Source organism: Protobothrops mucrosquamatus, unplaced genomic scaffold (genome assembly GCF_001527695.2).
Source record: "Protobothrops mucrosquamatus isolate PMUCROS unplaced genomic scaffold, P.Mucros_1.0 scaffold454, whole genome shotgun sequence".
NCBI classification, from domain to species: domain Eukaryota; kingdom Metazoa; phylum Chordata; class Lepidosauria; order Squamata; family Viperidae; genus Protobothrops; species Protobothrops mucrosquamatus.
This window is the reverse complement of record NW_015386777.1, coordinates 210,300-235,159: the sequence shown is the minus strand read 5'-3', so window position 1 is coordinate 235,159 and position 24,860 is coordinate 210,300. Positions and strand designations below refer to the sequence as shown.

General features: G+C 41.8%; 1 protein-coding gene across 1 annotated transcript in view; it reads left to right on the top strand.

Moving 5' to 3' along the window:
- Window positions 1-24,860, top strand: part of ADK (adenosine kinase) — a 126,263-nt gene that overhangs the window by 24,954 nt on the left and 76,449 nt on the right. Inside the window, exon 4 of the mRNA XM_015816460.1 lies at window positions 11,468-11,546. Coding sequence (XP_015671946.1) covers window positions 11,468-11,546 — 79 coding nt within the window. The remainder of the gene's footprint in view (window positions 1-11,467; window positions 11,547-24,860) is intronic.

The window sequence follows — 24,860 nt, the reverse complement described above, 5'->3', positions numbered from 1 at the left end:
CTGGCTGGGGGATTCTGGGAGCTGAAGTCCATAAGTCTATAACAGGGTTTAGGAAAAGAATTTTGAAAGCCCAAAGACATTGTTCTCCTCTCCTCTTATACCGAAGAATTTTATTTCTAATGATCCCTTCTCTCCCTGCCCTTAAATCCTCCTTTGCTCTCCCTTTTCTTCTCCAAGGTCACCTCTGCTTTTTCCCCCACCTCTGCACGGCTCTGTGTTGCTTGGCCTTTGGCCCTAATGGAGAACTCTTTGGGGTCTGCTTCAAAGGGATTTGCTTGTATGTTTGATTTTCAAATTTAGTCACAAGCTAATTTTTTTGTTTACACTGCTTTTGTGTAAATATAAACCAGGGGTGGGGGACCTTGGCTCTTTTATGACTTGTGGACTTCACCTCCCAGAATTGCTGAGCCATGCTGGCTCAGGAATTCTGGGAGTTGAAGTCCACAAGTCATAAAAGGGCCAAGGTCCCCCACCCCTGATATATATAAACAGATATTTAAAATGTAGAAAGGTAACTTGTTTAATCCAAGCTTAGCTTGTGATCATTCTCCCTCTCTTCTGCTTTCAAAAAAAAAAAAGTCTTATTGAATAATCCCAGCATGTGGGGGCTTCCACGGCCCCATTCAGATCTGGGATGTTTTGCTCGACAGGAGCAGAGGGAATCTGCAGGAAAGGTCCAGCAGATCCCTGCCTGCCATCTTGTGGGATTTGACAAGCCCTGAGTGGGACAGGATCCTATCCTAACTGCGGTTCATGGCTGGTTCACAGCAGCGAGTTGGGAGTGTCTGGAGCCTTTCTGTGAACTACGTACTAACTTACATACTAAATCTGGCTAATTTTGAATTATGTTTCTCTCTTTTAAACTCCTCCTCTTCTAAGCCTATGGAGTCTTTCATTATTTAATTCCCACTATAATGGGATGGTCAACGTTATTAAATTGCCAATAATACAGTAAAGAATTTTGTCATTTTGAGTGCAGATGAACAGACTGCCACACGATGGTGCTGCTGTTTTGCTTCTTTTCTGTCTTTGCAATTATCCCATTGAGACTGAAATAAAAGCTAAGCTGTACAACAAAAGGCACGTTACAGCAACCACACACACACACAAAAATCTTGATACCATTGTACTACTGAAGCTTTGAAGAGATGTACATGAAGACACACCAGGTGTAGAGATAGTTGGAAGGAGCCTTTATCCATACAATCCCAGGGCTGCTCCTTCAGTGTTTTTAGGACTGAATTTGTGATCTGCATAAAGCAGGTTTTGTGTTTTATATATTTGGGGATATTGCCATAGAACGCTTTTCCAAAGATATCGCTGTTGTGGTGTCACTTCTGACTCGGTGACCCAGCGGACATCTGTCTGCCACTGGCTGCTTCCTTGAGTCCTTGTGAGTCCTTCCTGCCGGTGTGCCTTGGGCACTTTGTTTTCTGTCCGTTCAGGCTTTGTTTGCCTTGATTTTTCCAAACATCGTGGTCTCTTCTGTGACTCTTTTCTTTCTGTTTTGGGTTTAAAATATTTAAGCTTTAGCCTCACCATCTTGTAAATTATCAGGGGTTCAGGTGCAAACATGTGGGTCCTTTTATCCAAATGCAGTACGGTGCATTCTAATACATGGGTTTTAAAAAGCATCCTTGACTTATGACTGGCTGCTAAGTGATTCTCTGAACCTACGACCAACCTCCCCAGAGTGCTCATTGGCTAACCACCAACCACAGCTTTTGCTTAGCAACCGCCACAAAAAATCGGTCATGGTCATGTGATGACTGACTTACATCCTTAATGGTGGCTTCCTCGTGGACTTTGCTTGTCATTTTTCAGCCTTCTGACAAGCAAAGACTCTGCTGAGAGAGGGGACAGAAGAAGCCTTCCCTGTTACAAACTCATTGGATGCTCCGCAAGTAATTTCAAAATACAGTCCTGTCCATCCATTTCTTGTGCCTTACAAAAAGCAGTAAGAAAGCTGCTATCATGACCGGCTCAGACTTTGAGGAAGAGGTTATGGTGCACTGATGATGTTTCTTAGTTTGGGTAATGAAACGTCTGCAAGAAAACCACCAAGCTCAGAGGACACCAAAACACCCCTCATTTCAACCCCAAACTACAAATATCCTGTTTCATCGGAGGATAAAGTGATGGCGAAAGGTACAGGAAAAGGCGTACACGATGCCTCCTTTTTGCAAGATCCGGCCCCAGGAGGGCCCCCCAAAGTGGACCTTCCTTCTTTCATCACTATAAACTTCATTGCCGCAGATGGAGGAGCAGCCAGGTCCTTGTTCACAGTTGCCATGGAGAAGAACGCTGAAGAACGGTCCCAGGTCCAGGACGTGGTTGCTAGAAGCTTAACAAGTCACAAAGAAAAGGTTTGCGGTTTTAAAGTCATAAAGAAAATCAGCCTTGACTTCTGAGCCCCAAACCCTCATGAATTTCCTCACCTTCACAACAGTTATGTGTCATTGGTGTACCTTGTTACCTTTGGCTAAGACATTGAACTGCCTTGCATCACTCTTTCCTCACCACTTCTAGAGTGGACTAACCTGTCTGTCTTGGCTTCAGTTGTCCGGCTCCCTTGTGAGTCTGCAATATAGACTAGGAGCGACTCAGTTGGAAAGCCACGTTGTGTCTCCTTGGGTTAATAATTCAGATTGTTCATCTCCCTTTCTTCCACTTGAAGAAAAGTCTCTGAGTGGAGGGGATGCGCCAGCTCAAATGGTTAAAGACGCTGCACTTGTCAGCTGGAAAACTGACAGCCCGGATTGCGACGGGGTGAGCTCCCGCCACTTCCCCCCCCCCCCAGCTCTTGCTAATCCAGCAGTTGGAAAGATGAAAGTAGGTAAATAGTTACCACTTCGGTGGGAAGGGAACATCTCCTTTAGGGACCTTGTATGGCTGTGGGTGGGCTACAACCTGAGTCTTCCCAGTTCCGTCTTTACATCTTAGCCACCAAATCACACTGATCCAAAGACTTAAATAATGATTCCAATTTAATAAACCAACAGCCTTTTCCATCCTGGTTGACTGTATCTTGCACTTCCAATGAACAGCTGAGTGATTCTCTTGTTAAAAATAAAACCTCCAGCTGAGGAGGAGAGAAAAGGGAGAGGAAGGCTCCATGACTGTCCATTGACCATCTTTCTGGATCCCCAGATGAAAGGCGGCTACAGAAGCCTTTGAAAAAACCTTCCAGGCACCACAAATGGAAGGATTCCTGCTTTTATCTGGAAGAGCTGGCAGTTGATGCGGGCGATGTTCAGTTTCCCAGCTGAAACCAAGTGAAGAAGGGAAGGGAATTTACATCAGGACGTGATGTAAATATTCCTAACATCGTTTTACTCTCCCTGACCATTAGCCTTTCCTACTGGGCAGAGAAGGAACAAGTGAAATAGCCAGACACGGCCTTGAAAACCCAGCAAGAGACCTGGGCAAGGAGTGAAGGAAGTGGGGAATGCCCAGATGGCATGTTCCTCCATCCTTCCTGGTGAAGGATGTGACCCAGGAGAGAGAGAGTGGGGGGGGGGGGATACTGGAAGTGAACAGCTGGCTGCACGGAGGGGGCCAGGGGGGGGGGGGGGGGGGGGGGGGGGGGGGGGGGGGGGGGGGGGGGGGGGGGGGGGGGGGGGGGGGGGGGGGGGGGGGGGGGGGGGGGGGGGGGGGGGGAGGAGGAGGAGGAGGGTAGACTCCTGAGCGATGGCGCACGCCTGTCTCTGAGACGAGCGGCTTCTGGCAAGGGAACTGGGGAGAAGGGCTTCAGAAGGCACCTTGCAAAGCGGATCATAAAACCTAAAAATGGTGGGGGAGGGAGAAGACAGCCCAGAAATTAGCGTGTCACCAATACGGAAACTGGGAGGGCCGTGTGGTGGCAGCTCATAATGAGCAGATAATTACAGGAATAAATTAATCGAGTTACGTGACCCAAAGGTTGTAGCGTGTCTGTGCAAAGGCAGAATACGGAGCAATGAGAGGAAGAGCTAGAAATCCGAAGACAGGGAGGCCAACAATGTCTGATTCAGGAAACGTGGCTGAAAGGGAGAGATGGGATGGAAACGGGGGAAGGCAGAGGCGGCCAAGGGGCACGATTGGATCCAAAGGAGGAAGGGTCCACACGAAAACATGGGGGGAGGGGGAGAAATGCAGGCATTCTAGGGCAGGGAAATTGCACACACAGGTATTGAGACCCAGGAGCTGAGTGTGATGGCCTCTGCGTAAAGATACTGTGCGTGGAAGTTGTGTATGCTCTTCACACCTGATTGTTAAGAACAGTGGCTACTCCATATTTTCTATGATATTCTTGCCCGCAGAAGATCTGATACAGAAAACCTGATGCAGTCAGTCAGTTTCAGATGCTGATTCTCTCAGTGGCAGTGTTAAAGTCTTTCATATTTCTCCTCGGAGAGCAGCAGTTTTGCCTCTGGCCTCAGCAGCAGCTGGACGTCCTGTGGACTCTTAATTGGTCCACATCCTGAGCACCCGGGCCACGTGCCCTCTGCCCTTTCCTAGCAGCCTCTTCGGACCTCTTCCGACTCAGAGGCCTCGTCCTCTTCCAGGATCTGCTTGGGAACGAACGCCTGGTGGAGCCCGGAGCTTTCTGGGGGTGGCAAAGGCCCCTTCGTTGCGCCTGCCGTTAATGCTGCCATTGCACCACAGCAGTTGGATTAAATTTTTTTGGGCAAGAAACCTACTGCAATTACATCTCAGCTTTACAAGCATGTGCTCTTTTCCAGTGTGTGCATTTTCAATAAGGGTGTCCTGTTGGCTGGGGAGATTAAACATGTTTGGTATTCAGACAGGTGCACTACTTTTTATTATGTTACTCTTTTAGTATAAACAATGCTGATTATATATAATATAATAATATAATATAATATAATATAATATAATATTATAATATAATATAATATAATATAATATAATATAATATAATATAATATAATATAATATAATAATATAATTAATATAATATAATATAATTAATATAATATAATCAATGCCTTAGTCTCGTGATATAGTTAACCAGAAGAATTTGGCAAGGCAGAAATATAACCACTATTTTTATAGCCCTGTTTGACTTATCTCAAATTAAGCTTTGGATCCATTGTTTCTTTACTTAAATTGTTGTATATTCTAACATAATTTATCTGTGATAAGCTATCCTAATTAAAGTTGGAGAATCTACAACATTGTTCCAATTACTACTAATCAGTTATACACTAATTTAATTCTACTTAGCTACAGTACATCATTAATCAAGTTCAGGCTTAGGATGACAGATTTAGTACATTAACTAGCTGGGAGTATTCAAATAAGGAAAATAAAATTGATTGTAATGCAGTTGAGATTAAATAATTCACAGTGTGCCAAATAATAAGTTTCATTCGTCATCTAAAAAGTACAAGTGGTCCTTATGAATTATTTGGAAATTAGCAGTATGAAGTATGAAATACATGAAAGCGCATGTCGAAATAGCAGTTGTGTTTGTGAATATTCAGTTGTGAAAGTGTACCAGTTGTAAAGGTTTTCCCAGCCCAGGTGTGAGGGGCTGTGCTCACCTCCCTTTCTTAGCCAAGAGAATCAGCATTGTCCAAAGATGCTCCTGTGGTCGTGTGGCTAGCAGGACGGCATGACCTTCCCACGGAAGTGGTACCTGTTTATCTACTCTTGTGCTTTCAGACTGCTGGGTGGGCGTGAGCTGCGGCAAGGAGTGGGAGCTCACCCTGTGGTGCAGCACTCGGATCCGGAACCCAGACTGACAGCTTTCCAGTTGACAAACTCCGTGTCTTTAACCGCTCAGCCATTGCGCCCCCACAAGGCGTCAGCTGTACAGTTCATCAAATAGGATTGTATTTTGGAATAGTCGGTGAAATCCTAATTCGTGTCTGCCAGGGGTTGCATGTTCAGGCGGGCCGAAGGGCTGTCCAAGCAGCGAAAAACTTACGTGGCGTTTCAAATAGTGTATTTGATTCCAGTAGAAAGCCAATACAATCTTTACTAAAAATTCTTTGTATGTTTGCACAGTTCTTCTTATGAGGAAGTTAAGACCCAATAGAATAATTATAATCGATCATACTAGTATTCTGACAACAGTTTCTTCCTTTTAGTATTACTTAATTCGGGAGTATAGGAAATGAGGACCGGACGGGAGCATAACTTAAGAGCACCAGGTTGAATGAAAGAGCTCTTGATTTGGCCTCGCTGTGTAGTCAAGGGGTTGCACTACTGCAATTGTGGCAGCAGATGGAGGTGCTGTCCAGGGTTTAAGCAAAGCAGCCGGAGGTTGCGTAAACACACACACACACACACACACACACACAGAGAGCAAGCCTGTGAATGAGCAGGCCTCCTCCTTGCCTGCTCTTTATTCTTGTCCTAAGTGGGGATGGCGCACCGCAGGAGGATAAGAGCTGGCTGGAAGATCCAGGGCCAGGGCCATGCCCTGTGTACAGAAAGTGTGTGTGTGGGGGGGGGCTGCAAGGCCACGGGAAAGAATTGCCTGGAGGATCCAAATGCCCCTCTAAACTCAGACCTAAGAAAATGTTGGTGGATAAAAGCAGAAGCTGTCTGTTTCTCTGTTGATTGGTTGGTTAAGGAAAGAATATTGATGTTAAGCATTCAATTATAATATATGTCTGCAGAGACGGGACTTGATTTGATGTGAAATTTTTTGACACCCTGGAAAGGGTCGGTCTAGGTCAGGGGTAGTCAACCTTGGCTCTTTTATGACTCGTGGACTTCAACTCCCAGAATTCCTGAGCCAGCATGGAATTCTGGGAGTTGAAGTCCACGAGTCATAAAAGAGCCAAGGTTGCCTACCCCTGGTCCAAGTAGAGCCAAGGGAGGATCTTTAAAGGCATCCTTGGACCCAGGAGGTGTCTGCACCTGGCGGTTAAAATCCCGGGCGCATTGACTGGAAGGTTGGCAGTTTGAGACCCGAGCGCCAAGTGACGGGGTGAGCCCCCTTTACTTGCACCAGCTCCCGCCCACCTCGCAGTTTGAAAGCATGCAAATGAGGGTAGATAAATAGGTACCACTTTGGTGGGGAGCGGACAGCGCTCCATGTGGCTCGGCAGGCAGTCCTGCGCGCGACCACGGAAGAGTCTTCGGACAACCGTGGCTCCCTCGGCTGAGACACAGAGGTGAGCACCATCCCCAGGGTCAGACACGGGTGGACAGGGGAAAGCTTTACCTTTAAGAATGTATGAGGGTTTTTTCCCCCTTTTAACAATTGTATGAGCTCCAGCATTGGAAGTGAAATACCACAGCAGATCACATCTGCTGTATTCTGCACAGATGTAATTAAGATGAATTAAGACGCATATTGACGTTATGCGCGCACTTATAAGAACAGTTCCATATTAATAAAACAATGGTAACACCTAGGATACAGCCAGCAAGCAGACAACAACGTTGAAATCAATTTGGTTGGAAATGAATTTACATTTCCTTTCAGAAGCTTAAGATTTAAAAAATGCCTTTATGTGTTCATTTAACATGAAATTAACAGATGAGAACGAACAAAAATAGATGTCAGTTTCCTTGCCTGAAGGCATTTGGGATGGAGGTACCACTGCACTAAAGGCGCTCCCCCCCCCTCTGGTTAAATTATAGCTTATTTCTTTCAGGATCCTTAAAAACATGGAATACTGTAAGGCATTTCTTCAAGTATCTGGAGCCCAATGAGGTTTAATAGGGGCATTTAACAGATTGTTAGGTAGACAGACAGATAAATAGATATTCTGGTTTTCCTCCAAAATCTCAAGACAGGATAGAAAATTTATCCTCCATCTTTATTTAAGTTCATTCATTCTCAAGACATTTTAAAATGTTCACATAAAACTTAATTCATATAAAAACTCAGTAAATAACCTTTTCTTGTTACAAGATATCCATCATCATTCAATTTATTCATTTGTTACAAAGAGCAAAGGCTAAATCCAATGTAACCATTAAAAACTGCTTCTTAATACCTAATTCAGAACACTTTGGAGCTGTTTACTACATGAACCTTTCACATAATGGAGAAACGAAAGAATAAAAATTATATAATTATGAGAAACCCTTGTGTTTGCATGGTTGAATCTGGCTGGTTTTGGAACCATTTTTAATATTGTATCTAGTATTTTAAATGAGTAAAATGAGTTAGAAGCTGCTGAGTATTTTAATGTGACTGAATTTTAAGACAGGGACTTCAACCGTGTCCAAGGCTTGGGTCTTCTCTTGAATTTTTTTGGGGGGGAACAAGCCTTCTTGGGGCATCAGGGCTCATAGGAATCTTCCTTCAGGGGGACTTCCCTGGCAGGCTGGTGTCAGACTGGTGGAGCTGGTTCTGAAATGATGGGGAGAGGAAGAGAGAAAGAGAGAGAGATGGCTAGATAAGAAAGGAGAGATGAGAGTGATTCAAAGTTGGCCTGTGGAAGGAGGAAGGAGGGGGGGGGGCTGAAAGCCAGAGAGGCAGTCAGTCCGGAGAAAGCAGGTTTTCTACTTCTCTGTCCATTGGTGCCTTTGGGGGGGGGGTCCTTGGGGAGCATCTGAAGGGGGGGCAGAAGGATGTTGGCAAGGCTTCACCAGCTGGATAGGCTTCTGCATCACCTGAAGGGCTGCCTCCCGAATCGGGTCTTCAGAAATGGGAAGGTGTCATTCTCTTATTCTCTTGCTCTACTTTTCCTATCCAATTGTCACAATTCAGATCAATAAAGACTGGCAATTGAGCCTTATAAAAATTGTAAAATCTTTGTTGTTGGATGCAGCATTTTTTTTTTTAAAAAAAAGATGTGTCTAGGTAGCAGAGCAGACAAGTGCTTTCCTTCTGGTCCTAGAAGGATCAAAGAGTGGCTGAATGCAAAAGTAAAAAGTTAACCCTAAAGTCAATTTTAGAGCCCTCAAAGTATAAACGGCAGGTGTGTCTTAAAAGGACACGGGCCTGGCCTGTGGAAGAGCCTACGTTTCCAGAGAGAGATCTCAAAACAACCAACAAAGAAATAAAATGCCTCTTTTGATAATGATGCAGGGAGGGTCCTGAATTATCTGCTTGGGATTGCCTCCACTGTTGGGAGGAGTCCCACCTCCGAGTCCATAGGCAACCTCTAGCAGAGCATGACGTAGAACAAGAATGTCTGATTTTCTTAATTTGTTTATTTAAGGATGTGTATGGCCGATCAGCTCACAGAAATGCAGCTGAGTGACGTACAACAATAAGAGCAGTCAATAACAACAACAACAACAACAACAACAACAACAAAAACCCAATGATAAAAGCAAAACAGCCCTGATTCCTCTTCTGACCCGGCCTCCAGAATCTGCCACTCCTTCTCCTACATTGATTGATTTGATGTGATTTGATTTCTATAGCTGCCCATCTCAGCTAAGGGACTCTGAGCGACTTACAGTTATAAAATTATAAAACAGTTAAATCAATTTTTAAGCAATGAAACTATAAAAACATCCCAAAGAATAAGTACGTGCCACATCCAAGATATTTAACCAAAATGGGCTTTGAGAAGCAAATGGCAATGAACTGATTTCCATCTCCTACCGCAGACGGGGCCTTCAGACTGTGACCCAGACTGTCCTCAGGTTTTGGGTTTCAGTCAGGATAATTCAAGACCAGCAGGTAAAGAGAGAGCTAGCAAAGGCACACAGGAAGGTTGGCTGGATAAGCAGAGAGGCTGAAATCCGGCAGCCCACCAGAGATAATTGGGCTGCCCATTCAGCCTCTGCGCGTGAAGAGGCTGCCTTTTGCTCCCGTTCCTCCTTCTCCGCAATATTCTGTGGTCGCCATCAAAGACAAGCCAAGGAAATCATTAGCAAAAACAGGGCTACGAAGTTCTCCATCAGCTGTTCGGCATACCCCGAGTGCTTCTATCTGGGAGCACGGCTCACGGACCCCAAGGTTTTGAACAGCCATTAATTACATATTTTGCCAGTAATGAAACGAGTGGAAAAATTAAGCAATTGAACAACAGTCTTTTCCCCGCTGCCCTTGGTAATAATAAGTGTGACTTACAACTAGCCACACTTAGAAGATAAGTGCATTAGGAGTCAAGTGTGTACTACAGATTGAAAGTTTATATGTTTTTATAGAATGAAAATGGCAACTCCTTATAGAAGTATTTATTATTTGCAAAATAAAATTACCTCAAACTAGCGCTTTATTTTCCAAAACCACTTCTTCTAAACAAATAGCAACTAAATCAGAAGTCACTAATTCTAAACAGACTCCATGTTATGAAGAACAGATGTTTATATATGAAAGAGACAATTTGCCTGTGCATTTTCGAAGATTCATAGCTTTGAAATATTTTACCACAAACGTTAGGGGTTGAAAAAAAGTGGACTTAAATGTCAGTTTAATAGATGCCAAAAGAACATTTTCCACATATGTTTACATTTAAGCAATATTGGAACAAGATGTAAAAAAGTAACTTGGGTACAAAAGTAAGGTTAAAACATTAGCTTTTAAAGATTGTGATTTAAAGACTTTATTTTCTTTTTAGTAAAGTCAGCAAGCTTTATCCATGTTTTTTTAAAAAATAAAAATCTCAGTTTTAAAAGCCACATTTTTGCTATTACCTAAAAGTTGCCTGAATGCTGTGTAAAATTTCTGAGATAAATAAGTTGGGAGATTCTAACATTAAACATTTGACAGTAATTGGTCTAAAATAAATATTTGTCAGTGCTAGATATTTAAGTCAGATTTCTGTATATTTTTCTGAATTTAAAGAAGTTTAAAATGATACTTATTTACCAAACAGAGGTGGAAATCAGAGAGCATTGTTTACTGATAATATTTCATGCTTTTTAAAGCATTATTTTGATAACCCACTTTCTTCTCTTGAGGTAAGAGTGGCATATAGCACCCTGCTGTTAGGGAGATTAGTAATTGCCCCCCCCCAAAAGAATTACAATCAGTTATGTATTTTTGCTTAACCTAATGCTATGGTGGCAAACCAATGGCACGCGTGCCACAAGTGGCATGCAGAGCCCGCTCTGTGAGCACACGTGCCGTCGCCCCAGTCCTAGGCCTTCAGCTGGGTTTTATAAACCTTTTCGCTGTGTGTAAAAAAAAAAAAAGGTTCAATCAATCAGTCAATTTCAATTTTTCGCGGAAAAAAAAAAGATCTCGCAAAGTTGGAATTGATTGATTGATTTTTTTAGTCCCACCCAGTCTGCCGTTACCACCGCAGCCACGCCCACCCAATGGGCCACGCCCACCCGGCACCCGACGATACATAAGAGGGTTTTGGATTGCAGTTTGGGCACTCGGTCTCTAAAAGGTTTGCCATCACTGACCTGGTCCCTTGTAAAAGCAAGTAGTATATTGGAGTTAATTTCCTACTGAACTGTTGGCTATATTGATGCCTTAAATTCAAATGCTCACATAACGTGAAGTTTTGAAATATATAGAATCACGAAATGTAACCTCTTTTTTCTCCCTCTCTCTTCTTATCCCGCCCTTTGTGATCTCTTTCAGATTTGAAGAACTTGTGGAAAAGTTCAAGGTAGAATATCATGCTGGTGGGTCTACGCAGAATTCCGTTAAAGTGGCCCAGGTTTGTCCCCTTCACAATGAATTACATCCAGGTTAAGACTTAATTGCAGAAAGATGTTTTTGTTCTAAATTTGTTTATTTACAAAGCATAAACACAACCCAATATGATTGCTTTATTGTTGCCAGCAGCATGCAGTGATGGCCGTGTGTACAATGATCATCTGAAGTTGCAGCCGCTGTTCTGTTTGTGGGTTAGATGTGTGAATGTCCTACTTTAATTGAATAAGATATTTAAATATTAAAGGGTGTCTTACATTTGGGAGTTTAGTTGCACTTCAGATGTGTCCTTGAATAAAGCGAACAATTGCTGGAGACTAATAAGCTTCATTCTTAGCAAATAATAATTGTGAGATAATCTTAGCTGAGACTTCATATTAGTTGAAGAACTAAGTATCTGGAAAGTTGTCCACCTAATATTGAATTAAAGGCCTGTTAAAAACCTGAACAAGAATTGGGAACAGGTTTAAAACTTTCCACAGTTGGGGGAAGGAAGAATCCTGGGAAATCTTTGCCTCAGGATTAGCAGGGGCACCTATCTGAAAATGTCTCCCTTCCAATGTTGAAAATAAGTGAAGAGGTGGAGGCCTAGAGAAGCCAAGACCAAGAAGGAACTGGGGACCGAAGATCAGCAAAGACCCTGAAAACATTTGAGCAAAACTGCAGAATAATTGTAAACTAGTAATCTGGAGTCTACATTAGATTGATCTTAAGCCAGTAGGATTGAGTGGTAAAAGAATTTAGAGTGATAAAAGGTAAGGTATTGGCAGTATACAGCTAGTTCTCAATTTACAACTCACATTCAACTTACATTTCTTTAGTGACTGTTTGAGGTTACAATGGCACTTAAAAAAGTGTCTTGCAGCTATTCCTCAGGCTTACGGGGGTCACAGCAGCAATGTCATCAAAATTTGTGTGCTTGGAAACCAGCGTGTATTTATGAGTCATCAAGGACCACACGATTCGCTTTATTGCAGTGATTGGCTTAACAACCACGGTCCAAAACGATATTGAAAAAAAGTGACTTAGGGTGGCTTTTCAGTGTTATGACCTTCGCAGCATCCCCTCTCCCATGATCATGTGATCAAAATTCGGACGTTTGGCCACTGGTTCATATTTATGACGGGGATTGCAGTGTGTCCCAGAGTCATGTGACCACCTTTGGGGCCCTTCTGACAAGCAAAGTCAAGGGACTAGCCAGGTTCACTTAACAACTGGGTTAGTAACTTACCAGCTACGGTGATTCACTTAAGAACTATGGCAAGAAAGGCTGCAAAACGGGACAAAACTCACTTAACAAACGTCTTGCTTAACAACAGAAATTTTAGGCTCAGTTGTGGCCGTAAGTCAAGGACTACCTGTATTCAAGAAGAAAACAAATCGAAAAATACATTTATCCTTTGCAAGGTGCCAGCAGATTTGCAAAATTTGACTCCTGTTGCTAGAATGATAAAACATCCTCGGGCAGAGAGAGAAAAATCAGTGAATGATTGATTCTGGATGAAAGACAGCTATATCTGACTGCGAGTAGGAAGTTGCAGTGCAGGTGAATTTGAAGAAAGAAATTTGGAAGGAAAGGCCGGTTTCGATAAACTGGGCAAGAGCATAAAATCAGTGACTCAGGTAGAACATGCAAAATTCAAAATTTGCCCAGTAATCCCCCTTTTTTGATATTCAAAATATTTTTGAGTTACAAATTCAGAAGTTAAAAATGCATCCTGTAATTATTTGACTAGCTGGCAACCTCTACCAAATGAACAAAGATGGAACCCTTTAGAATTAGGGGGCTGATCATCTGTTTGGGGGGTGTGTGTGTGTGTGTGTGTGTGTGTCACATGATCTTTCCGGGGGGGGGGGAAGGGACGATAAACCAAGGGTTGCCGTGTGTGAACACGTGGAAAGGGGGTGGCAGCAGTGGCTTCCTCTCGCATCAGGCCGTTGCTGCTACTTCTCACGTCTCCTTTCACGGAAGAGCCTGCTGCGTCACACCCCTGTGCACCATTGTGTGTGTGAGCACATGAGGCCCATCATTAATTTGCTCATTTGGCAATTATAATTAGGAATCCAAAAATGGATCATTGGCTTTTATCCGGCACACTTAAGAGAAAAGGGACAGATGGTACAAATGGCCGTGAGATATCAGCATATGAAACAAAAGTTAGTAAGCTGACAGTATGGAGGGGGGGAAAGCAGGGAAGACTTAAAAACAGGGATTTATTTTCACTGGAGCAGACAAACTAGGAAAGCTTAAAACCGGCTAAATTTCACCATCCCTTTGAGAGTAAACATGGGGAATATAAGCTTAAATAATGTAAAAGCAGCAAGAAGACCATGAAATGGACATTCTTTAAGGCTAAGGCAGGGGAGACCTGTGGAGGGATGGTTACACTCAGAGCAAAACTGAATACAGGAGAAAAAAAAACCTGGCAAATCTTTTGCAGTGGCTGCACTGACTTGTGTTTCCATCTTGCACAATGAGTTGGATTAATTTTTTGCTTGGCTCCAGAGTTTGAGCATGGCTTCTGGGTTTTCAGCGGCTTCCCAGATCTTTCAAGCTTCCCCTTGCGCGTCTAACTTTCTCTTTGTTTTCTCTTTTCTTTTTCTTTTTACTTCATATTACTTCGCATTAGTTTTTATCTTCTTTCTTAAACACCTACACAAACAATTAGAGGTGTAGCTACCACTGAGGAGACTCAAGCGGGTCTGAAGGTGTCCTTTCTCCCAGATAGGGTGGGAGAAGCCATACCGAGCATGCCGACTGATGGAGCGAGGCATTAATTGGGCTGCCACAACCCACAACTCTCGGGTTCCAAATATTTCAACATTTTGATTAGTGGTTTAGGTGAAGAGTTCTGTTTGACCATCACTCGCCAGTAAGCACAGAGGCTCAACTAGCCAATTTGGAAACCAGAGATTTTGGAGGAGGAGGAGGAGGACAACGTCGTGCTAGGATCTGACCCAGTGTTATCTAGATCTAACAGGCGGTGTCTGCAGCTATAAAGCCCATAGAGGGTCCGTACAAGACCCGTGTACTGTTATGGCAGATGCGCCTCTATTTTTGCAAATTAAGAAGGGAAAAGTTGCCAAGCCTTACTACTAGTCAGCCAGTTTTACAACAGTGAATATTTGAGGAAAATAAAATTGATCAGGTCGGGCATGGCTAAATCCTGCTTGAATAGATTTTGAGCCAGCTCTGACTTGATTCTAGAATTCCTGGTGAGCACAAATTCCCATCCGCTATAGATTTAGGGCTGTGGAAGCCGACATGGGTGTTAACATGGCCTCCAGGATCCTTGTTGTTCTGCGTCATCTCAGCCCCTCTTGGGAGCCATCCAAGGCGCTTCATCTTCTTCTTTTCTGTTGCTAACTAAATATCTGGCAGCCCCACAATAACTCAACAGGGTATTTATTTCCTTCTAAGAAATTTCATCTTCTTTGCGGGTGGGGGATACACTCTAAAAGGGTGGAGGGGTGGATACTTTTTAACATTTTCTTTCATTCTGAATTGCATGTCTGTATAGTATACTGCAGATCATGAATGAAAATTTATTTCCTCTATTTATGTTGCTGAAGAGTAGAACTCTTTTTTTTGCAGATAGCAAGATGTACTTTAAAAAAACACACCTTCTTTTCCCACCAGATGCTTCTACAAAAAGATGCATTTCCAAAACTGTAACTCAGAAGGTATAATGGGGATTTTTGTTCTTCCTACAGATGGAAAAATAATTAGATTAGATCCAGCGATCTCCCATTAGAATTCTCCCGCTTGCTGAAGAGGGTGGGAAAGTGATTCTCTCTACCCCCCCATTCTTCCTCCTGTTTGCATTTCTTAAAAGTCTGTTTTGAAGAGATGGGGGGGGGAGAGAGAGCACTCTGAACAGCTGGAGTCCTGAGGGTTCGGAGACGGGAGGGTGGGTAAATTGGGTTCCCCGCTCCCACCCACCCAGGAGGGTCTGCTGAATTGCAGCGATCTCCACCAGTGGAAGAGTCCTGCTTGGTTCCAGGCCATTGTCACTGTTCCAAAATAAGCTTTTGATCAGGGTGTACCCAGAATGGAAACCAAAGCAAAATAAAACCATATTCTAGAGAAATGTGAAAAGTGTGCTCATTTGCAGAAAACGCTTAACGTTCCATCTCAATGAATCTGAGAGATGGAAAAGGAATTCCAGACCGATTTCTGTTCTACCACGCAACAAATGTTGATGGTCAAGTGATGTGACGGATTTAGTGCCACTCAGCAGATCCCTTGTAGGAAAATCAAGAGGGCAGCCTTTCCTTGAGCTGTAGGAATTACTGATGAATTAAGAGGTTGGTGGCTAACGGGGCTCTAAAAAAGAGGAAAGAAAGCAAGAATTCCTTGTTTCAGCCGTCCTGTTTTATAGAAGGAAATAAATGTGGCCTGCAGGCATAAAACAGACGAAAGAGCAAATCCAGTCTTTCTAGTTTATTTAATTATTGGACTTCATTTCCTGTTACTTTATTGAATCCTTGTCTTTAAATGTTAGCACATCTGAAAACTTCCTTTTCTCCCTCCCTTTTACCTTCCTGATAAATAAATTCTAGTTCTCACTCTTGTGTATTCAAACTGTCACTTATTTTTCCCTTATAATACAATAAAGATCCTTCTGAACCAGGGACTCTTCCTCTCCCTCCCCCTCAGAATTTAATTTATTCAGTTCCAGACTTTCTCCTTCTGTTCTTTGGGGGTCTTTTGAAGGTTTGGGGAGACAGATAAGTTTACATAACACTTCTAATCTAATCCCTTACAGAAAGTTGCTTTGTTTTTTTATACATTTGTATTAAGAATTTTGATAATGATAGTAAAATCTAATACAAACTAAACTTGAAAGAAAAGAGAATAGAAAAAAGGAGTAAAAAGTACAAGGAAAAAGATAAAAGAACCTAAAGAAAAACCGATATATAAAAAGTCACTTCCAGCCTTCATCACAAGTATAAACAAAGTAATTTTTCACCCTGTAAGTTACAAACATTTATTTCTTCATTCCATATCCCATCAGTTATTTACAAACAAATCCATAAAACATCATCTTTTCAGTGCTGGTATCAACAGAAAGTCTAAAAAGGGAAGCATTTCTTATCTTTAAGCTTAAATAAAATAACTTTTTAACTTTGATTAAATAAATCATATTTACATCCTTTCCTTTTGACAGTCTTAATTTTTACTTCATTCAAATATTATTGTAAAGGTTCGACAAGGATTCACAGTAGGAAAAAAATATCTATGTCATTCACTTGGTTTGCCATTTGCATTTCCCTTTTAATTTTAAAATCTTAGCCAGTTTATTTTTAGACCCAACGAAACATCCTTATCTAAGTCATTCTCTTGGCTTGTCAGTTGTAAATCCACTTTCAATACCACCTCTATCTTGTCAGATAAAAATTGTTCTATATCTGACAATTCTTCAATAACATCTTTTGGATATAGTTTATCCTTAGAAGCATCTATGAATAGAAGCATTACTGACATTGCTGATATTGTGGCTACAATTTTATGATTTCATTTTTCAAATGTCTCCTTCAGTATTTTTATGGTCATAATGTTTTGCACCAGCTTACAGCCTGCATGTCTTTCCTATACCTAAAATCTTTAGTCCCCTCTAGTACCCAGTTTTTGAAATCACCAATTTTATCTACTTCAGGGAAGAAATGGCGAACTGATTGGCGGTTTGGGATTACTCTCTGGACAAGGCGGGGACTTGGGATCACCCATAAGTGCCCCAGTCATTGCTTCATGCAAGGAGACCCCAGTGGTCTCTGAAAAACGTAGCCCTCTGGGAGGGATGAGGGATTGCCATCTCTGCCCAACCACAGTCATTGCCTTTATGGACACAAGGTCTGCATTCTTCCTTCCTTTCTTAATCACTTTTGGAAATTACTTGTTAACAGCTTTTCAAATATTAGGAACCTTCAGAATAGCAGGTTTTACTACACCAGGTGATTTTCCTTCAGTCCTGAGCGAAAAAAAGTCTTAAAACAAATTTAAGGACTTAATATAATCTTTTTTTGGGAATAAACAGCAAATGGGTGATTTAGAAGGTTGATTTTGGAATGTTACACACACAGCAAGCCTTCCAGGCGGAGTTCCAATAAGGTTTTGCAACTAATCACAGCTGGAACTGAGAAGAGTCATAGCTGCACCGTGGCCTTCAGGAGAGATGGTTTTAATGAACTGGGAAGGTCACATCTAATGACTTCAAATTCTAAAAAAGGATGAGCAATCCTACAAATAAGCTACTGAAGGAACAATTACACCTCCCCTCCCCCCAAAAAGAAAAAATAATAGGAATATATGCAAGTCTAAAATGCTGAGGAGAACATCCACCAGGAAGAAAACAGGAAAGGTGGGCAACATAACTAAAAAAAGAATGCAAGGTAGTCTACAGAAACTATAGCATAACTCTATCAAAAAAAACCTGAACTGAAGTTAAGAGAGATAACTGAAAAATAACAAAAGAGTGCATTGGGGTGTGTGTGTGTGTGTGTGTGTGTGTGTGTGTCAGAGAGAGAGAGAGAGAGAGAGAGAGAGAGAGAGAAAAGGAAGCCAAAAAGAGCAAAAGGTGGCCCTTGCAAAGGAAAGTGGTGAAGTACTTCTAGGTGGTGGTGAGAAGGCAGAACTTCTTAGTCTTCAAGTTGCATCTGTCTTATCTCAGAAGGAAAATCGGGCTGGTTATGGTTATGTCTGTCACGATGGAGAGAGGCTAATTGCAATTGAGATGGACAAAGAGAGGGTGAGAGAGAACTTAAAAGTGTCCAGAACCAGATTATACTCCAGATACTAAAGGAACTGGAGGATGTGATCACAGAAACACTTTTGGTGCTCTTTGAGAATTCTTGAAGGAAGGAGAGGGGAGGTCTCGTGGGAGAGCTGGGAAGCCCTGGTCGCATCTTCAGAAGGAAGGAGAATCCTCTCAGCTGACCCTCTTGTTTTCCTCAGATGACCAGGCGGCATGTTTGTGACTACTTTGAGTAGGCAGGGCACAATTAACAGCAGCCAGCATGAGTTCATTGCAAATAAATCACGCCAGACTAAATTTATTCCCTTAGCTGCTGGTGGTGTTAGCTTGGTCATTCAGGGAAATGTCGTAGACCCGTGTAGCCGCCACGGGAAAGCCAAGAGAAGGAAGAGAAGAACAGGTACAGAAAGCCAGGAAGCTCAGTCTAGGATGCTGGCAAGGGCCCACTTAGGTGGTCAGCCTTTTAGTTGTAGCCCAGCCAGATATCTGAGGCAAATTGAAATATCTAAATATAGATGAGCTGTAGATGATGCTAGCACAATTAAACATTTTACCTACTGCTGTTCAGGAGCAGAAGTATAACTCCTAATAACGAAATACTTTGCCTGTGTGGAAAGGGTAATGTGAAGACCGATGCTCACTTTTTTCCTTTTACAGAGATATTTGTGCGTGTCACTTAACAGTGTTATTAGCAAATTGTCCAGGATACCCAGTTTCATTTTAATCAGTCTGATAGAAGTGATATAGTCTCTCCGAATGTTTCTGATACCGGAAGAGAATAACTGCTTAATGGTCTGTGAACGTATGGAATATGTACCCTGCTATTTCATACCTATTAGCCATTGCTGTTATTAAATATTGCAAATTCTATATTATTTTTGATGTACCTTCATATAAATACTGGTTTTAATGCACCAATTTAACAGGTTTTGTTTTTACTTTTATAGGTTAATAAGCCTCACAGGTTTAATTATTTAGATTCATTTTATAGATTTATAGATTCATAATATTAGCTTATATTTTATTCATACTTGTATGAGTATTCTGTTAAATGTTACTGTTCTTTAACTTGTCGTACGCTTGTCACTACCTATTCTGACGTGCAAGTGAGCAAGGTGGAGTTCTCATGAGCTAGAAGACCTCAGACCGAGGCCGGAGGGGGGTCTGTCCGGGGCGCTCTAGCAGAACTGATCCGGGAGTTGCAGAAGACCAGCGCTCCTCAACCTTGGCAACATTAAGTTGTGTGGACTTCCAACTCCCAGAATTTTCAAGTCAACGGTGGTGGCTGGGGCATTCTGGAAGTTGAAGTCCATAAAGTTAAACAAACTTTAAAATACGCCACAGATGAGCTGGGGAGGTGTGCCAATGTTGGCCTGGCCCTCCCCTCCCTTCCCAGGGCCTCCCCCTCTCCCAAGATGCCCTGTGTTCCATTTTATGACCTGGGCAGTCATTTAACAAATGCAATTGAGACAACAGGATTGAGGTGGTTAAGCAAGATGATCACATGAATGCCTCGCTTAGTGACTGCCACGACTTGCAGCCATAATGGGCAGGCTATCTCATAGTCATGAGTCAAGGACTACTAATCGTTCATCATACTGCTTGTAAACCTAGAACGCATAATTCCCATGTTGACATGTAATTGAGGGTGAAAAAAAGAAATTTGGGGTGCCTATACATAGACATTTTAAAGCATTAAAAGTTGTTTCAGGGCACGGGGATGAGTGAAATTAGGCTGCAGGGGGAAACACACTTAAATTTCCTTATTCAATATTGTTCCATCCTGCCTCACCTGATTCTGTATGTATTTGTGTCTACTTCAATTTTATCGTCTGTTGCATTGGGTCATCATAAAATAAAACATTGCTCCAAAATAAAGGGTATAGTTGCTAACAGTTGACATAAAATGATGATGTAATTTCAGAAGAGCAAACTTTAAATGTAGTACAAAATCAGAACCATATGGTTGTTCATCACAACTGTCAGGAGATATTGCAGTACTTTAATCTGTGTGAAATTTAAGAATGGGATATAGAAATATCTCTGGCATTTGTATAAAGTCAACATAATGTCTTGAAACTGGAGCATTTGGTGAATATAGTATTCCTATATTAGTCGGTTTATTTTAGTATATTTTATTAGTGTGTTTAATTTTATATTTGTTTTTTACCAAAATATTTTTATACCACTTCTCATTGCAAAAGTATCCCAATGTGGTTTTACAAAGCCTATAATGAAAAACATTCTTTTATGAGTGAAATCTTAAAGAGAGTTAATGGCTGGGAAAAGCTGACTTAAAAAGATAAAGGGAGGGAGACGGGCGGTTAAGGAATAGGAAATATAAGTAAATTATAAATAAATAAAGTTTCAAGATCGGCCTTAAACAGATTAGCACCAGGCATGGAAAAGGTCACTGCACAAGAGAGAACATCTCCTGTGTGGCACCACCAAGTGGCAGTCCATCAGCCACAGCCCACAGCAGGGCCTCTTCCAAATTCTGTGACCAGGAAGCTAAGACCTTCTCTAAGGTTGCTGACCTCAGAGTCCTTAGGACAGCGTTTCCCAGCCATGGCAAATGGACTTCAACTTCCAGGATTCTCCTTGCTGGCTGGAATTCTGGGAGTTGAAGTCCATATACCTGGAAGTTGCCAAAGTTGGGAGACCCTGTCGTAAGGGCTTTGTATACTGATACCAACACCTTGAATTGCCTTGGGGACCGAGTGGTGCAGATCTTGTTGCCCAAGCCTGAAACGTATGTAGTGTGTACCCCACAGGATAGCCTAAGTGATAAACGAACAAGCATTATAAACAAGCAATCTTTTCTAAATGAACATTAGGTCCTGGAAGGGTCTTAAGGAAAGTCCCTCATAGAATCTATTACAATTGTGTCCAAAATTTCTGTTGCTAAGCAAGACAGTAAAATGAGTTTGGCCCATTTTAAGACTTTTCATGCCATAGTTGTTAAGTGAACCATTCGGTCATTAAGCAGGTCTGGCTTCCCCATTGACTTTGCTTGTCAGAAGGTCGCAAAAGATGATGACGTGACCCTGGGACACAGCGACTGTCACAAATACGGACCAGCTGCCCGTGTCCAAAGTTCGATCAGGTGGCCACAGGGGATGCTACAACGGTCGTAAGCGCGAAAAGCAGCCATAAGTCACTTTTCTCAGTGCCATTGTAACTTTGAACTAAAAGATTGGTCGTAAGTTGAGAACCACCTGAACCCTATTCCAGCCTTTAGTTGCTAGCGTAGGACCCAGAGAGCAGCCCATCCCTGTCCAAAATCAGAGATGGCCGGTTTGCCAGACCAAAGTGGCAGACAGCCCTCCTCGCCTGGGACAGCAAGTGGGCGCTGGGGTTAAAAATATGGATGGGTGCCCCTTGGGAGGTGGGGCCTGGACTGGGGAGCCCTCCACCTGCGGGGCTGCTCTCTTGAGGTTTTGGCTGGTTAGCCCTGAGCTGGTCCACGTGGCCCCACACCGTCTGTCCTGACTTACAGAGAAACAGGACGGACCGTCTCCACATCCCTCACGCTTCGCATGGAACAGAATAGCACGTGTGGGCAGCGTGTTTCAGGGAAGACATGTGAGGAGATGTCTCTGTAGGTTGCCTCTGAGAGAAAAAGCAAGATATAAATAAAGTATTTATCATAAAAATAATTCTTCTAAGCACGGTTAGTATATTATTGGGTTTTTTATGCACTTTTTTAATATACTGCATAACTCAAGACTGAGCATTGCTAATACTGTACTTCCTGCCCGCTATTTTTTTTTAATTTCCTATTCTATTACCTAAGTTTGAGCCCAGCTGCAATGATTCTTTCCCACATAAAGACGAGAGATAAATGTAATAATAATTTCTTAGCCACTGCATTTGTGTCTTACATGGATTTTTCCCCGTACATAATTATTTTCCCATAGTTGCAGATTCAGAAAAGAGCAGACCACAGTTGTAAGTGGCATGAAATCAAAGAAAGAAAGAAAGAAAGAAAGAACGATGGCTGTTGGTAGATAAAATCAGCTTCTTTCCAAGATACGAGCTTGATTAATAGTGATTGCATTTTCATAGGTTTTAATTTTTCAATCAAATTTAGACTGTGAGGGGCTGCTTCTTGTGTTGCCATGTTAATCCCTGTAATGGTTGGGGTGGTAAATGTTACAGTGAGGTCTCCTTTTAATGCCATGTAAATAGAACCATCAATTTCCTCCTTTAATTTTGCTTCTGACATTCTAATTTGTTAGTATTTTTCATTCGTGCGATGCCTGAAGCTACTTTGTTTTTAACATGGTATATTGCAGAAATAAATTTGCATTAAATGTCATTTTATCATCTTGACTGCCTCACATTCTGCACCTTTCCTCTGCTTCTATGGAGAATAAATAAATTACATGTTGTTATACTTATAAAATCATGTAATGATATCATTAACATATTAGCAGACTACTTAGCAAAAAAAATTACCAAATGCGTTTTTGCTTTAACTCTACAATAACGTTGAGACTTCATGTGGCAGAAATTATGAAGTGCCTGAACATGTTTTCTTAACTTTAAACTTGAATATATAATTGCATTTTTCTCTGAATGACTTTTCATGCAAATAAAGTATCAGTTGCATCTTCATAAAGGGACCAGAAATTAATATAGGTTAAATATAGGCAGCAAAATCAATCCTATATAGACTGACATAACTGCTGGTTGTTTTCTTGCTGGCATACAAATTTACTCTTGTGATGAATTCTCCTTCCCCCCCCCACTTACATTATGAACATTGGGGGGGGGGGGAAATCCAGTATGTAGTTTCCGTCCCCCCTTTTAGAACATTTGTGTTTAGAAATTTTTAAGGTAAATTTTGATAAACAATTGATAATTCAGTAGGAAACTGCCTTTGGTCACCTCTGTGGAGATTCAGAAATGAAGGGAGTTATGCTTGGTTAGAGGGAAAACAAACAGGGCTGTAGAAAAATCCCTTAAGAAGCTGGTGTCAGAATAAATGTATGAAATGCACGTGTGACATGACTTGAATTAGCAATGATATTCTAATATTGTGGCAAACCAAGTTAGCCGTCAAGGAAATCATAGAACAGCTGAACTATATCTCATTCTTAACATTGCAAAACCTCGTTTGTGGAGTCTCAATATTTGGTTTCTGAGTATAATTGTCCATGATGATAAATAGATTGAAAGAACGATTAAAAAGCAGAGGTAGTTCGCATGTCATGTCCCAGACTGAATTCCTTCTGGCTAAAACGATCTGCCATGTATATTTCTTTCATGATCTTGGAAAAGAGGAAGCACGCCCTCCTTCGTGGCCAGCTCTGCATTTGAGATGTGAGAGAATGATGACAGCCTGTTTTAGGCTGGATAAGCAGCCGTGCGACTTTGCCCAAATCTCGGTGGCTTTGATCATGCACCCCTTGAAGGAAAAGGCAGTTGAGGGAGGCTTTCACAGCTCATCATAGTCGATAAATTTTAATTTAAACTTTGCCACCTGGTTCAAACCGTGTTGTATATAATCAGTTGAGAGACAGCGTCTGCTTGCAGTTCAGAACTTTATCTAACAGATAAGGAAAATTCCCACTGATACCATTTTGTTATCATTCAGATGTCATAGCATAAAATTTAACGGAAAAAAATAACTTGTAAATGAGATGGAAAAGATCTTCAAAGTAAACATAAGCCACATTGGATTTATCTCGAGTACTTAGCATGCATTCATATAGTGCTGTTTTTTTCTATTATATCTAATCTTCTGTAGGGATCCTGTATCAGAACTGCAAACATCTGGATGAACACAATTTCTTTGTTGCCATCAAGTGGTTGTCTGGATTATTGCAATCCAGACATGGTGGACCAAATCTCGATAGTTAATCTCCTTAACATATATAATTGCTCAGGAATGATGCCCAGAGTCATTTTGGATAGTGAAATGGGCAGCATATAAATTTAATAAGTCAATAAAATAACATAAAATAAAATAAATGTATGGATTCTCAACTATCTTAGTTTAAAGAAACAAGGATTCATAAAGTCTCAATGTTGAGAGGAGCCCACAGCTTGCTGAGTACAGAAATCTGAATTAAAGTGTCCCAGATACTTTCCAGTGTCTGCCTGGACCCATCCAGGGAAGGCGGAACTCTAACTCAGGGGTTCCACCGCTCTTACTATTTAGAAGATTTTTTTTCTACCACTCAGCTAGAACCTCCTGTTCTATGACCTGCCCTCTCTTCTTTGTCCAGGAGTTGGGTCAGCAGGCAAGTGTCACATTTTGCCAAATATTTGTTGTGGATCAGGTGCTATTCCAAGATAATTTTCACAAAATACAGAGGCTAAACCAGGGATCCTCTATCTCAGCGGTTCCCAACCGTGGGTGCTCAACAATATTCAGGGGGTGTGGAAACTTGGGTTTTCAAAATTATAGTGTATATGCATGATTCGTTGTTGTTATTTTGAGCTTTTGTAAGGAGTGCGAGAATATATGAGAAGTGTTCTAGGGGTGCGGGGTATAGAAAAAGGTTGGGAGCCACTGTTCTTAAATTTAATTTTGCTATGTTAGCTCATTTCCC